We start from the raw sequence: 15652 nt of genomic DNA on the forward strand, positions 1-15652 counted from the left end.
ATATAGATTAGGTTAATCATTTTGCTCCGTTGCCGCGGGACATTCCGCCGGATTTCACTCATTTAGGCCAGTTGTCCGTTACCTTCCACTTTCTTTGTGTTGGTGTTCTAAACTCCGGTGGATTTATGAGGACAAAAACCTGGTCTAAAGTCGCAGCATTTCATTGTTACTTTAACGCACAGCGTGCACACACTATACTTGTTGCACACACAGGGAAGCGCAGCAGCACACAAACATGCAAAAGATTAAAAATAAAAATATTACGGTCCAAATCCTCCATCATAACAGCAAAGCGCCATGGTCCAAACGCGCCTGGCTTTTAAAGGGAATGGGAGATGACTCTCTGATTGGTTTATTGCATGTTACGCCCAAAACACACCTATGAATTAATGAAGACACTAAGTACAACCCTTTTGAACCATGCGCCCGGCGCACGGACCCTTTTTTCCGCCGTCAAACTAGCAAAAGAGGATTTGAACACGTCCTAAACGAGACCTTCATGGTAAAGTCATCACTGAAAAAGGGCAAAAAACTAAGCTACAGCCACTCTCTCATTTTCAAAGTGTCGACAAAATCAACACACACTTTTGCAAAAACGTTTCTGAGTGCTGCTCAACACTTAACAGCTGCCCGATCACTGATATGGAGGCAGCGTTTCTCCTGCAGATATCATAGCTACTTTCACAGATGCAAGAAAGACATCCGGCCTCTGTCGACATCACTTTTTCATCTGCTGACTTTTCAAACCAAACAAGCTGCAGCACAAAGCTTAGAGGAAGAGAAGAAAAAAAACATACACAAGAAAACACAAAGACGTGTTCAAATGCAAATCTGGCTTTCTCATCCAAGTGTTTTTCAAGGGAATCTGCAACACAGAGGAATACAAAGGGAAGGAGCAGTGTTGTAAGATAGGTGAGGAAACAATGAGACTCTTAACTCGGCAAACACACCGTTCAACAAAGCAGAAGAACCGAATAACATATTCACGTTCTGCAGTGAGACGGTGTTTGTGGAGTCTCCGGGTGGAAGAACTGATCCTCGGAGTGGAAAACAAGGTTTCTGCTGAATAAAAGAAACTCTATATCCTCCACAACTCCATCCCTGCTGCTGTGGGAAAAGTTAAAGTGCAAATAAAAGAGGTAAAAGCCAACACAAACAAACTCACAGAATGATTTGCGGCAGGTAGACGGCGCTACAATAACACATTCTGATGGGTCACAGATTTCTTTGTTACACCAGAAAGCCTGTTAGTGTATCCATCCAGGTAAAAGTTATCAGGAGATTTCTTTTTATAGGCTTAATTGTATTTTAATGTTATTTTAGAAGTTATCTGTCGTAGGTATGGCTGATACTGGGGCAGGACCATCACAGAAAAGATGGAAATTAAACGAAGAACTAAAAGCTAAAAGGGAAAGTCTATGGGCGATGACGCGAGTCAACTTTCAGTCGGTCAGGATGAAATATGAGAATAAACAAAAGGATTTGGTTTCTGCTTCAGCGCTGCAGTATGTCATGCGACGACACGCTGTCAGAATCTCAACACCTGAATCCGGTGTTCAAACGGCACACGTGTCTCCATTATCCAAACAAGCTTCTCTGTCGTCATCGGCGACGGCTGCTGCTCCCGCACAAACACACCCAACACTAATTATAGATCAGAATCAATGAAAGACTGACAGACGGCCGGAGGCTGCACGTTCGGAGCCACAAAGGTTCAGATCTCGACCTTCAGACAGGATTTAGCTACAATATCCTCATCAGAGCTCTAATATGAACCAGAAGCACATCCTTAATAACACCTTAAACTAGTCATTAAAGGGATATCTCAAATAATGTTTATATTAGATTACATTAGACTTTATTGATCGAAATTTCAGTGCTACAGCAGCAAAATATAAGATACTCAGCACACATACAGAACATACAAGAAATAATAAATAGGATAAAATACAAGAACTACTATTCTAAAAATCAAAATCAAAAATACAAAGGAAAGAGTGTACAAAGGTTTATACGCGTGGCAAATCAAAATGTACAACCTACTTAAATAGTATTTATAGATGTAAGTAAAACCAATGATTGTGCAAGTTGCACTATTGTGCAGTATTGTGATGTATTGAGGGGTTGAGATCTCCACTTTTGAGCAAAATAGAAATTTTGAAGAGCAAACACTTCATTTCCTGCATTCTGGTGAATTGTTCTACACCAATTTGTGCCTTTTCTGCATCAGTTTTGATTATTGTGGGGGGGGGGGGGTTTACAGCCACCTCCCAATTATCTAATAATAATTTCCTTTACATAAATAAAGACATTTGCACCATAACCTGATGCAGAAAAGGCACAAATTGTTGCAGAAACATTCACCAGAATGCAGGAAATGAAGTGTTTGCTCTTCAAAATTTCATTAATGTCATCTTAAACCTTAAGTTGGGATAATTGTGTTGATCGTATTTTTAGCCTGACTCAAAGGATTGTTCGTTTGGTGGCCTCGTCTTTTTTTCTTGCCTTGCTTTTTATTCTTGCTTTAACTGTGTATATTTACCTGATATAGCTTCACGTCGTGTATATGTTTACCTGTATTTTCCTTGGATTAGGGTGGCACCTAAATCATGGTTGCAGCTGTCGCCGTGGTCCTGCTCCGCGCCCTGCTACGCTCTGCAGTGCCCTGCTACGTCTGCTACGCCCTGCTACGTCCTGCTACACTCTGCAGTGCCCTGCTACGCTCTGCTACATCCTGCTACACTCTGCAGTGCCCTGCTACGCTCTGCTACATCCTGCTACACTCTGCAGTGCCCTGCTATGCCCTGCTACGTCCTGCTACGCCCTGCTACGTCCTGCTAAGCTTTGTAGTGCCCTGCTATGCCCTGCTACGTCCTGCTACGCTCTGCAGTGCCCTGCTACTTCATGATATGCCCTGCAGTGCCCTTCTACGCCATGAACTACTACAACTACTATTTCTAGTCACTGTTCCATTATCTTTATTGTGACTATTATTGCCACCGTTTATCACACCCCCAACCGGCACCGTCAGACACCGCCTACCAAGAGCCTGGGTTTGTCCGAGGTTTCTCCCTAAAAGGGAGTTTTTCCTCGCCACTGCTAAATGCTTGCTCTTGGGGGAATCACTGGAATTGTTGGGTCTTTGTAAATTATAGAGTGTGGTCTAGACCTACTCTATCTGTAAAGTGTATTGAGAGAACTCTTGTTATGATTTGATACTATAAATAAAATTGAATTGAATTATTGCTTGTTTTTACTTTGTGCAAATAAACTACACTAACAGTTTGTTCAGACACCTCTGCTCCACCACAGCTTCAAATGTCTCCTGTTTGCAGCCAATAAATTAAGGCACGTACCCTTCACATCTACTGCAAATCAAGAGATCAGGAGAAAGACCGTGATTTAAGAGGTGAATTAATGGTTAATTATGGGGATGTTTTATAGTTCAATTGTGAGGAGGGGATCGTTACATTGACATGTAAAAGACGGATGAGAGGGAGGAAGAAAAAAATTGATTTTCTAATGGTTGGGTATAATTACTGTATTGGATTGTGTTTTAAAAGCAACACACTTAATCTGGCAGGAAATAAGGTGCTCAGAGGTGGTGGCGCCGGCGCCGGCTGAGAGTGTGCGGTGGCTGGATGGCGTAGCGTCGACATTAACCCTGAGATGAGGGGTGATAGAACGTCGCCCTCAGACCTCAGGTCATCTTGTCTCGCGGATATTTAATTATCCTAAATGAAACACATTCAAAGAGCGCGCGTCTTCTCCCGAGCCGTCTGGAGGGATCGTACTGAGCGCGCTCTAATCTCATGTCAGCCGGTGAGACGCTGTTTCTCCATCTTCTCTGCTGGGTAGATGGAAGCAGATGCTCCACTTATGTCCCAACATTTATACAAACTTTGGGGTAATGATTCATTCAGGGCATAATATTATTTCATTTGGCTTTCACAAGAGACTGTCCTCCCCTGAAAAATGCTCCCATAGGTCATTTGTTCAAGCAGCAATTACAGTACTCATCTTTAGGTTTCCAGTGGCGGCGTCCAATAGTGGCCGTATTAATTATGAGCGCAGAAAAGAAGGAACTAAGGTGACAAAGTATAGGACTGTCCTCGTAAGGAGGCAGGTTGGGGGGTGTGGATGGGTCAAACAAACAGAGGACTTTCACCCAGGAGACCGGGGGTTTGTTTACTAAAAACTAAAAGTAAACGGCAAGATTTTTTTTACTTTACCGAAGCAACGGAACAAACGGAGTCGCTTCCCATTCAGCGTCACATGCGTAACCGGAAGTTAAAAGTAACGTAACGTAACCCAAACCACGATCTTTTTCTAAACTTCAGAAAAGTAGTTTTTGTGCCTAAACATAACCAAACTGTGAGTGTTTCACAACGTATACAGCATGTTTCAAACCGCGACTGTTACGTCTCAAAGCCCCGACCGACGTTCTCTGGTTTAGCAGCCTTGGAGGGCAGGAAGAAACGGCCCATATCGCCGTAGGGTTTGAGGGACTTGTTTCACAGATAGGTATTATATTCGTTGGTGATAAAATGGAATAAAATAATATTCTATAATACTACAACACTTTGAAAGAAGCCATTCTGCATGAGTACTTTAAGTATATTTTGCCCATACTCTGTAGGGTGCTTTTACTTCAGTAGCATATTGATTCCAGACTTTTACTTTGTAATGGAGTATTTTTAGACTGTGATATTTCTTGGTTTACTTTAGGTAAAGACTGCTGAGCTTACACCGCTCTTTACAGCTCTGAACAACAGCTGCAACGACACACACACACACACACACAGACACACACACACACACACAAACACACACACACACACACACGCACACAGACAGGTGGACACTGACCTGCTGACTCGGCTGTTTGTGTGATGACTCGGCTGCAGATCTGGAGCCTCTAACACAATCAGTGGAGAGCTGCGTCCTGCCAGCAGCTGTCCACTGAGCCCAGGTAAAGACTCACAGCACTATCAGCAGCTGGGACGGCCTGACAGCTATTCTTGGATCGCTGACGCCGTTTTTTTCTGCTGTTTCTACAGTACTCCACACACCTGTATTTACCTAACACCTTCCACAAATCCTGTTTGTTGTGTCGGACATGTTTGTAAAGGATTTGGCCCTCACCGGCCCCCCTGTTCTACAAAGAAAGGGAGAATTACATCCTGCTGCAGGGTCTCTGCAGTCAGCACTCAGAGACTCAGCAGGCGAGAGCTGGACGTGATCCGAGAGAAGTATTCAGTTCCAGTTATAACAGCTCGAATTTACATCTTTACGTTGAGCCCTGAATCCGTGATGCCTTTAAACAAGGTTACAGTAGAGGAAGAACATTTTTTTGTTGAAATGTAGAAACCTTTTTTTTATAGGTGTACAGGTACAAAACTGTCCTGAGCAGAGACAACTTTCAGAGCTCCAACAAGCAATCACACAGCTCTACTTTATAACTTTTTTTAACATGCTGTCTGATACCCTCTTCCTTTTGAAATTAAAAAGCCGACGTGTTGCTGTTGGTCATCCTCCCCAGGGTTGAAGTCGGAAGGAAGCAAAGGAGGAAAACATACAGTGGGTGATTCAACAGCTTCTAATTTACATCCGCTTTCGGTTGAGGCCTGAATCCGTGCTGACTTTAAGCAAGGTGAGAAGTAGAACAGTAGTAGAAAGAAGTAGAAACCACAAGATTCACAGCAGCTAAGGTCTGTTCTCCTGAACCTGACTTTATACACTTTCTCATTCTCTTTTCTCATTAAAACGTTTTTTAAGCCAAGGACCCCTTAAGTGAAAGAGAGACGGAGCAGGGACCCCCTACTACATATAGGCTATTGTATAAAATGAAGTTGCATATAAAACTGGGCCTACAATAACGTGTAGGGCGGCCTAAAGGCTTTATACACACCTTTTTAGTGCATAATACTATTAAAAAAAGAATTGTTGGCATGATTTTATAAATCATGGTTTAATGTTAAACATACATGTGGCACTTAAGGTCCTTAGGATGACCTGTATCTGTGGATGGCTACCTTAGTGACTACCTCACCTATAGGCCAGTAAGCCCATCATTCATGTCCCCCCCGCCTCCCAAATAGGCTGATTTGTAGTTGCGATTAATATGTCATGTTCATGTCGAGACATTTTTAATTTAAAAAATCATTTGGAGGCCCCCCTGCAGTAACTCTGAGGACCCCCTAGGGGTCCCGGACCCCCTGTTGAAGATCTCTGCATTACAAGTTAGGCATACATTCTTCTTTAAAAACCCAAGAAGGTGGCCGGGTTGGCTCAGTGGGTAGAGCAGGCGCACATATACTTAGAGGTGTATGCCTCGACGCAGAGGTCCAGGGTTCGAGTCTGACCTGTGATGATTTCCTGCAATTCTCTCCCCTTTCTTACTGCCATGTCCATTAAAGGCGGAAAAGCCGCCTTTAACAAAAAAAACAAAACAAGAAGTTTGGTGGACGCCGAAATAACTCTCAAGGACTCATCTGCCCATCTCGGCTGCAGAAAGAAAAAATGTTTTTTTGTGATCGTTGCGGGCAAAACTCCTTGATGATGCGGCACGTTTTCTTAAAACATGCGATGGAATATGCGGGATATTTATGCAATTTTATGCGATGAAATTGTGGAAACTGCTGTGTCATCGTGGCTTCATCATGGCGGGGTTTGCAGCTGATGATGTTCACGTCGCGTAATTACGTCACTTCATGACGTTCCCATGGCAACAGGGGAAAATGGCTGCTCTTGTGTGAAATAGACGCAACATTTTTCAACTTTCTGCTAAGATATATGGGACTTTTTTGCAACGAAAATGCGCCCGCGTAAATATGCGGACTTTGGCTGATTATGCATTGATATGCGATCGCATAATTGCGTTTTTCTGGAGGGACTGGATAAAGCTGCCTCGCGTTGCCTCCATAACCCTGAGTGTTTTGTGCCGGAGTCCTCTGCTTTGGCGTCCTGACTCTGCATTTCTTGACGCAGGTTAGAAGTCGGTCTAAATGCATCTTATAGACCGGCTCATACATACAGAGGACACCAACCCAATGGCCAAAGCAAACTAGTTTATGTTCATGTGTGGCCAGCTGATCATTGTTCAACTCGCAGACACTCACGACTAACCTCCTGTATCTCATGACGATTACAAACGCTTTTTCATATTCATCGTTACACCCAGCGTGATTGCATTCTGGATTAATTACCGGCCGTAGGATGTCAGAGTCGCGGGGTTCTAAAGCTCGAGCCCCAAAAAGGATTATCCAGCGTGTTAATTGGCAGTTGGCGCCTGCCAGAAATCGACCTCATGAATATAAACGAAGGAGAGGTCGAGTGTCGGAGCGGCCCGAAGAGACAATAGACCCTGTTAACCCTGAATAACACACCGACGCTCTCTCAGGCTCTGCACACATTTAAAATCAAGTGAGTGAATATATAGAGCGGGTACAAGGGAAGACAATCTTTTCTTCAAATTCTGGTTGCTAGTGTGGTATCTAGGAACCAAGATGGCATGTTTTTAAGTTTAAAAAAAACCTGTTATTTAAAGTGCTCATATTATGCTTTTTGCCTTTTTCCCTTTCCTTTATTGTGTCATATATCTTTTTTGTGCATGTTATAGGTTTACAAAGTGAAAAAGCCCAAAGGGACTTTGGGGTGGACTTCACCATCTCCAACAGAAAACACTGTTCACAAACTGCTCCAAACAGCTCTATTGTAGTCCAGCCTTTACTTCAGAGACAAACGTGGTCACTTTGTAACACATGTTATAATGCTCGCCTAGCTGCTAGCGTGGCTAGGTACTGTCAGGGCACGCCCTCATACTCTGCTTCTGACTGGCTAATAGTCCTTACCTAGGTACTGTCAGGGCACGCCCTCATACTCTGCTTCTGACTGGCTAGTAGTCCTTACCTAGGTACTGCACACGTGCGACCCCCAACAAAGATGGAACAGAAGTGAGATGTCTCACTCTGTAGCTAAAACAGAGAGCTCAACACACAGGGTGAAAAGGGGAGCTGCAGCAATGTGCAGTACAACAAAAATATATTGTTTTTTGAAAATTAAACCATGTAAACCTATTCTGGTACAACCTCTAAATACAATTATGAACCTGAAAATGAGCATAATATGAGCACTTTAAAGGATCTGATAAACATTAGAAACTAGTTATTGCATCAATAATGTCCTCATTACAGTTTGTTTTAATCTGTTTTGTGCCGTTCGACATGTGCGACTTCAACTTTCTTACTTATGAAGAGCAGAAGCTCCACACACTGTGTATGTGTACTTCCTGTTTGTGCCCCTGATGTCACTCTGAGCCTCAAAACAGCTGAGTCAGAAACACATGGTCTAACCTGATCATTTAGTTCTGTAGTTCTGAGGCGTTTTGACTTCCATGTTGTGATTTTGGCCGTCGCTTCAGGGGAGACGATTAATGGAGTGTGTGTGTGTGTGTGTGTGTGTGTGTGTGTGTGTGTGTGTGTAAGCAGAGAGAGAGTTTTTAAGGTGTAAGTAAATGAGTCAAGTCAGTTTTATTTTGTAGCCCCGATATAAAAAATCAGCCTCACTGGGATTTAAAGAACATGGATACTGAGACTGTTGAAGGAAAGGGAGGGAGAGGAAGAGAAAGGAGGAGGTGGAGATGGGAAGGAATAGATAGAGGGAGGAAGTAGGAAGTGGAGAAGGAAAGGAGGAGGTAAAGGAGGAGACAGAATCAGGAAGGAGAAGGTGGAGAAAGAAAGAAGGAGGTAGAGAAGGAAAGGAGGAAAAGATGAAGTGGAGACGGAAAGGAGGGGATATAAGAAGGAAGGTGGAGGTTAAAAAAGGAAATAGGGACTTAGAGAGGGAACAGAGGAGATAGAGATGCAAAGAAGAAAGATGGGAAGGGAAGGAGAAGGAGAGGGAGAAAGAAAGACAGACACAGAGGAGGGAACGAGGAGTTATTGACAGTCGAGAGAAGACGGAGATAGAGATGTTTTTGCTGCTGTGTAACAGAACTAGTTTCCTGTAGGGTAGGAAGTGGAGAAGGAAAGGAGGGGGTAAAGGAGGATGTAGAAGCAGGACAGAGAAGGTAGAGAAAAAAAGGTGGTAGAGAAGGAAAGAAAGAAAAGATAAAGTAGAGAAGGATAGAGGAAGGAAGGAACAGGTCGAGAAGGAAAGGAAGAGATCAAATAAGCAAGAAGGAGATAGAGGAAGGAAGGAGGAGGTAAAGAAAAGAAAGAAGGACTTAGAGAGGGAAAGGAGGAGACAGAGATGCAAAGAAGGAAGTAGAGAAGGGAAGGAGGAAGAAAGAAAGACGGATAGAGGAGGGAAGGAAGTAGAGAGGTTTTTGCTGCTGTGTAACAGAACTAGTTTCCTCTCGGGGATAATGAAGCCCACGTTGACCTTTGCCCCCGCTGTTCCCACCCGTGTTTTCCTACCTGTACATTTCTTGGGGCTGCCGGGTCTCTTGCCGTGCATCCCCAGCTTGCAGACAAAGTTCTCCTCCCAGAACTCGGCGAACCAGACGTTCCTGCGGTTGTTGGACAGCGAGCGGCTCTTGAAGTACCGGTCGAATGCTGTGGAAAGAAGAGTTTGAAAATGTTACTGTTACGATGATCAGAGTTTCCCCCGGAAAAGTTGTTTAGCCTGGTGGCAAGTGTATTCTTATTTTTATTTTTATTACGAGGGCCCGGCTTGGACCAGTCACAGACTGATGGCAGCTTTAATGTAGAGCCCAATAGTTTCTGCGATCACAGAATCATGGACGGAATGGCGAGATGGAGAATTTAAAAACGCTATAAGACTCCAAGACGATTCCATGGGGGCAATCATTAAGTCGGTGCTAAAAGCTAACTGGAGATTTGAAAATATGACTACGTCTTAGTTTCAAACTGTTTTTGAAATGTCTTAAAACATATTAACCCTCCTGTTGTCCTTGGGTTAACGTTGACCCTGTTTTCAAAGTTTCTATGTCAGATATTTGGGTTTCTTTCAACCAAATTGCCCAAAAATAACATGGATGTTCCATACGATGCTCCTCGCAGGTAAAATTAAGGATAAGTTCAATACTTTCTTAGAATTATGGGCGCTTTTCTCTTCCAATTTTATAGCATTTGAAGATTAAAAAAAAGCAGTTTAAATGGTTTCTAGAACAGTATCCTGAAACTAAACTTTGACCAAACTTTTCCTCTGATATTAACTCAACAGTCAAAATAATTCATAATTTCAGCTTTTCCAACACAAAAATTAAATGTAACTTCATATAAATCAGGTTTATTGACAAAAAATAAGTGTAAAACTAGTGGGTATAAGTTGGTGTGTACAGTATACTGATGGTAGTGAAAAAAAAGCAAAAGAAATGTTGAAAAAAGCGTCAAAAAAAAGTGTTAAATTCCAGTTTTGACTGGACAACACCAGGGTTAAAAAATAACTCCCAGTGGCTTAGGGCTGGTTGGCTGGGGGAAACCCTGATGAGGATTCTTTTTGTTTGGTTTCCTGCCTCACCGTCCACCGATGCCCTCTTGGGGAGGATGGTGATGGCGCCCTCGGCCACGCGCTCCTGCTGGACCACCGGAGAGATCTTGGAGCCCCAGCTGTCAGAGCCCACCCACAGGAAGTGACCCGTCAGGTTGTTGCGTTTCGCCGCATCCAGGACTCGCCTGTCAGGGATCACACGTGAGACAGCCGGGAGTCACTTCCGCCCGAAATATGAACTACATTAAACAGTTTCTGTTCATTTTTGGAAACAGTTCTACAGCCAGCATGTTTTATTTAAACACAGCAGTGTTTGAGCTAAACGCTAACATGCTGGTGTTTGGCAGGTACAGACGGAGACAGAGGAAGGAAGAAGGATGTATAGAAAAGGGAAGGAGGAGGTTGAGAAGGAAAGGAGGAAGTAGAAAAGGAAAGGACCAGGTAGTGAAAGGAAGAAAGGAAGTAAAAGAGTGGAGGGAAGGAGGAGGCATGATAAAAAGAGAGGGATGTGATAGAGATGGAAAGATGGAGGTAGAGAAGGGAAGAAGGTGATATAGGAAGGAAAGAATGAGGTGAAAAGAAAGAGGGGGGGAAGGAAAAGAGGAGGTGGAGAAGAAAAGAAGGTGATAGAAGAGGGAACCGAGGAGGTAGAGGAAGGAAGTATGAGGTAATGAAGGAAAGAAGTAAAGAAGGAGCTGAACCATATTCACAATCTTAGTATGGAGTGTTAGCATGCTAACATTCGCTGCTAAACACCAAACAGTAAAGTAGAGCTGAGGCTCATGTCATTAGAACTAAAACCAAACTGAAGGCAATCCATCAAATAGTTTCTGAGACATTTCACTCAGATGTGAACCTCACCCCCTGTGTTGTCCTTTACATGTCAATAAATCATTATAGATAGATAGATGATCGGTCTGCTTCTTTACATCTTCTTGCGTCTCCTTTTCTTCTCTGCGAGGTCTCAAGATGAGCGAGGTTTCTCTCAGAGCTGCAGATTAACATCAGCTGTTACACTGATAGCAAGTGTGTGTTTGTGAGTGCGTGCGTGCTTGCGTGCGTGCGTGCGTGAGTGTGTGCGTTTGTGTGCATGCGTGTGTGTGTAAGTCTGTGTGTGTGTGTGCTTGCATGTGTGTGTGTGTGTGTGTGTGTGTGTGTGTGTGTGTGTGTGTGTGTGTGTGCACGTGTGTGTGTGTGTGTGTGTATGTGTGTGTGCGTGTGTGTGTGTGTGTGTGTGTGTGTGCATGTGTGTGTGTGTGTGTGTGTGTGTGTGTGTGTGTGTGTGTGTGTGTGTGTGTGTGGGTATATGAGGCTCTCAGCTCACTCAGATAATTGGAAGCTTGTTATCTTAATCTGCACCCAACAGCTGGAGGATGAACCGATTAGATACTTTAAGAACATACAGATACAGAAAGTATGTGTCTGTTTGTCGCACAGTACAGTGTTTCCTTTAGGATTTTTTTTAGCAGTGGGGGCAGGTCTGTCCGAACAACAACCCGACTCGGAAGAAAGCCAACGTTTTGACAATAAACTACATCAACACAACTGTATGTGGAGTTAAACTGGACGGGCCCAATAACCTCTGAATAGTTCTACTTGTTGTTAAATTGCAATGTGAGCGGCAGCGAAAAGGCAACCGCGACTACATATGCGTCTGCCCTATTTCTGATACCGTGGCGGCAGAAATTTTGCGATGGGGGGCCACCACTACAAAATCAACATAGAGGAAACACTGCAGTAAGTTTGCATTCACCAGTGTCCTTCAGAAGATTATTTTCAGTTTTTACTTTCTAAAAAAAAGTCAACAATTCTATAATAAAGAAATAGTACCAAAAATAAATTACAAAATGAAAATATTGGACCAAATGATAAAACTGGGGATTTCAACAAGACTCTACCTTCTACAGTCATGCTCAGGATGACAATGCTAACATGATGATGCTAAGCTGTTTATCACGTTTACCATCTTACTGTAGCAGGTTTCTCAAATTTGCTAACTTTCACAAAACACAGCTGAGCATAATGGGAGTGATTCGTTTTGCAGGTTTTTTTTATAACAAACTAAAGTACACATTCCTATTTTGACTTGATGATGGTGCTATGGAGGACAACTTAAGTGATCACTAAAGAGATTAAAGTTCATCCTGAGGGGGAAAAGATTTTGCGTAGCAAATGTCATGGCAATCCATCCAATAGAAATTTCACTCCAAACCAGAAATGTCAGCCTCGTGGTGGCGCTAGATTAAAAGTCAGAGGATCATCAAAGTGTAGGCTTCAACCTCTGAGGACCATGAATGTCTGAACAAAACATCATGACAATCCATTTTAAAGTTGTTGAGATATTTGAGTCTGGACCAAATGTCAAAGAAAAACAGTCCTTACAAGGACTCTAGTTTACAATACAGTTTAAAATATGGTTTTTAAATATCATGATAGCAGCAGCTCATTTATGAGTTCCCCCTGTTTGCTCAGTTTTTCTGTAACTAACTTTCTGAAGACAGAGTTGTGCTCCTCTAAGAGGTCTCTGTTCCTTTAAAAGGGGTGATAGAATGCAAAACCGATTTTACCTTGTCATAGTTGAATAACGACAGTTCGGTGGGTAAATAGGACATACATAGAAGCTCAAATCCCATTGACACCCCTTTACTATGAAAATCTCATATTTTGAAACTACCGCTGAAAACGGGCGAATCTCAACAAAGCTAGAAGTTGACGTAAGCATCCCAGGACCTGTACCTTTGTCACACCCATGGATGTATTAAGAGAACGGTCACGCTCCAACATTTACACAGGCTACACAACTGACCTGAGATCAGGTAGTCTTCCGTATCTAGGTCGCGCAGATCTCTGCTATTCCATTACAAAATTCACTTCTGAAACTTTTTTAATGCGAGAAATGTAAAGCTCAAATATGGGCCGTTAATAATGCTAATAGCAAATTTTGTCCTACTGACCTACAGCACTGGCCGCAACCCAGCGGCCAGTGCTGCCTGGGTTGCTGCCTCACCGCTCTGCCTGTCCTCCTTCACAGACCCCGGCCTGCTGTGAGCTCGATTGAGCTCCGTCACGGCCGGCAGCCCGCGGTGCTCAATCACCCTTTCTGGGTGACTGGACTACCAAACGCTGCTGCCCTGACAGAGCTCCAGGGCCTGCAGCTCGCTGTTCGCCCTCCCCTCTTCCTGCTAAATGGCCGGTGTGTGTGACTGAGAGCGCGGTCAGCGAGCTTGTTACGCCCGCAATCTCTTACCGCAGGTTCCAGTTAATCTTATAATGGATATGTGTGTTGAGTTATTTAAACAACCAATTGGGGAAATAAATGCCTCTTGTCCGCGAGTCTCATTGATAGAGCCCGTGGTGAGCTGGAGTCCATCAATGAGAGCTAGCTAGCCTCCTCCTAATGAGACCTCTGAAATTCACAAAAATGCATTAATTTGAAATCCGAAATCGGACAAGTGTTAGCTAAGCTTTGTAAGACCTTGGGGAACCTGTAATATAAGTGCCGTGACGAAATTCAAACTGTAAATATACTATAGTTATGCCGAAAGTGTAGCTAGCTAGCCGAGATCGTTTCCCATTGTATTGAATGGGACATATAGCTAGCTAGCTGCTCCTCCTAACAAGACCCCTCACGTTCATAAAAATGCCTTAAATTCAAATCGGACTGTTAGCTTTTGTTAGCTTTGTAAGACCTTGGGTAGCTGTGATATAAGTGCCGTGATGAAATTCAAACTGTAAATATATTATAGTTATGCCGGCAGCCGGCCGCGGAGCCCCGGTAGTGCAGTTCCACAAACGGTGACTTTGCCCTGGGTATGGAGCCCAGCAGGCTGCCGCTTTCTCGTCAGACTGTGTGGAGCTCCTAAAGTCCGACACGTCTTACCAAATTTGCAATTAGTCATTAATTTTCGTAAAACGGCCCATATTTGAGCTTTATATAGTTGATTTCTCGCATAAAAAAGTCTCAGAAGTGAATTTGGTAACGAAACATTGCAGTGTCTGGAATATGATATTCTGTCGCGTCTCTAATGTGTGTGTATGGGGATTCGCTCAACCAATCAGCGCGCAGCTCATCTGAATATTCATGAGCATACCATATTTGGAAGAAAAGCTCCTGATACAAATCAACACAGGGCCAAAACACAAGGATGCATAAGGGCCAATAAAATATCAACCAGGCCATTTTCAGCCCAACCAATGTTACATACCCCTTTAGGAGACCTTAAGGAACAGTGTGAAATACCCTATATAACCATTCTATCACCCCTTTAAACTAATCAGTGTCGACTTGCAACAAATTTGGTTTGTGTGTAGAGATTTCAAGTGAAAACTGATGCTCATCTATTTAAAAGTGGGGGCATATCTTGAGAACTGAAAATAATAATACTTAATTTAAGGGAGAGAATGAATCCCAAAACACTGCACCAATCTGCCTGTTGGTCTCTCATCTGCAATCATTACAGAATCAAAGTTTACAGAATCAAACTTTACACAATCAAACTTGTGTCTGCGTGTGCGTGTTTTTACCGGATGTCGTCCTCGTTTGCGAACATGATGACGGCGCGAGCGTTGGGCGTCTCCAGCAGACGCAGGACGATCTTGTCGAATTCGCCTTGTCTTGGCTCCCGGGGAATCTTCAGAGATTGAGCGATACAAACCCCGCCTGAGAGAGTGAGAGAGAAACACTGAATATTTAAAAAGCAAGACTTTGTCTTTTGAGACGTACAGAGACAATCTGAGGTGTAAGCAGTGATGCAAGATCCTTCACTTAAGTAAATGAAGCAATACAACAATGTAAAAATAATTAAAAGTTCTGCTTTCAAAATTCTATTTACGTAAAAGTACAAACACATTAACAGCAAATAAGCACTTATTATTGAAAACTGGCCCATGTGGCTAATATAGTGTTATATATGACATTTTTACAGTGGTGGAAGAAGTAGTACAAGTGGTATTCTGATCTTTTACTTCAGAAAAAGTGGCAGTAGAACAGGGTTTGTGTTTGTTGATGAGACATTATCTGGATAGTTTCACGCCACTGGAGAAGACAATTAATATTAAAAGGTTGATTAAAAGTGTGTTTGACCTTTCAGCTCCAGAGAAAGAGATTTCCAGGTCTAATGTTTTGATCTCATCGTATTCTTCTTTATTACATTTTCTTTTATGTTCTTTAAAGTGCTCATATTATGCTCATTTTCAG

At 43.0% G+C, this 15652-nt stretch overlaps 1 protein-coding gene across 1 annotated transcript in view; it reads right to left on the minus strand.

Annotated features, from left to right (window-relative positions):
* Positions 1-15652, minus strand: part of grm8b (glutamate receptor, metabotropic 8b) — a 145826-nt gene that overhangs the window by 52437 nt on the left and 77737 nt on the right. Inside the window, exons 4-6 of the mRNA XM_078256461.1 lie at positions 14980-15115; positions 10486-10640; positions 9420-9557 (exon numbers count right to left, since the gene is read on the minus strand). Coding sequence (XP_078112587.1) covers positions 9420-9557; positions 10486-10640; positions 14980-15115 — 429 coding nt within the window. The remainder of the gene's footprint in view (positions 1-9419; positions 9558-10485; positions 10641-14979; positions 15116-15652) is intronic.

This window comes from Sander vitreus, chromosome 8, assembly GCF_031162955.1.
Source record: "Sander vitreus isolate 19-12246 chromosome 8, sanVit1, whole genome shotgun sequence".
Taxonomy (NCBI): domain Eukaryota; kingdom Metazoa; phylum Chordata; class Actinopteri; order Perciformes; family Percidae; genus Sander; species Sander vitreus.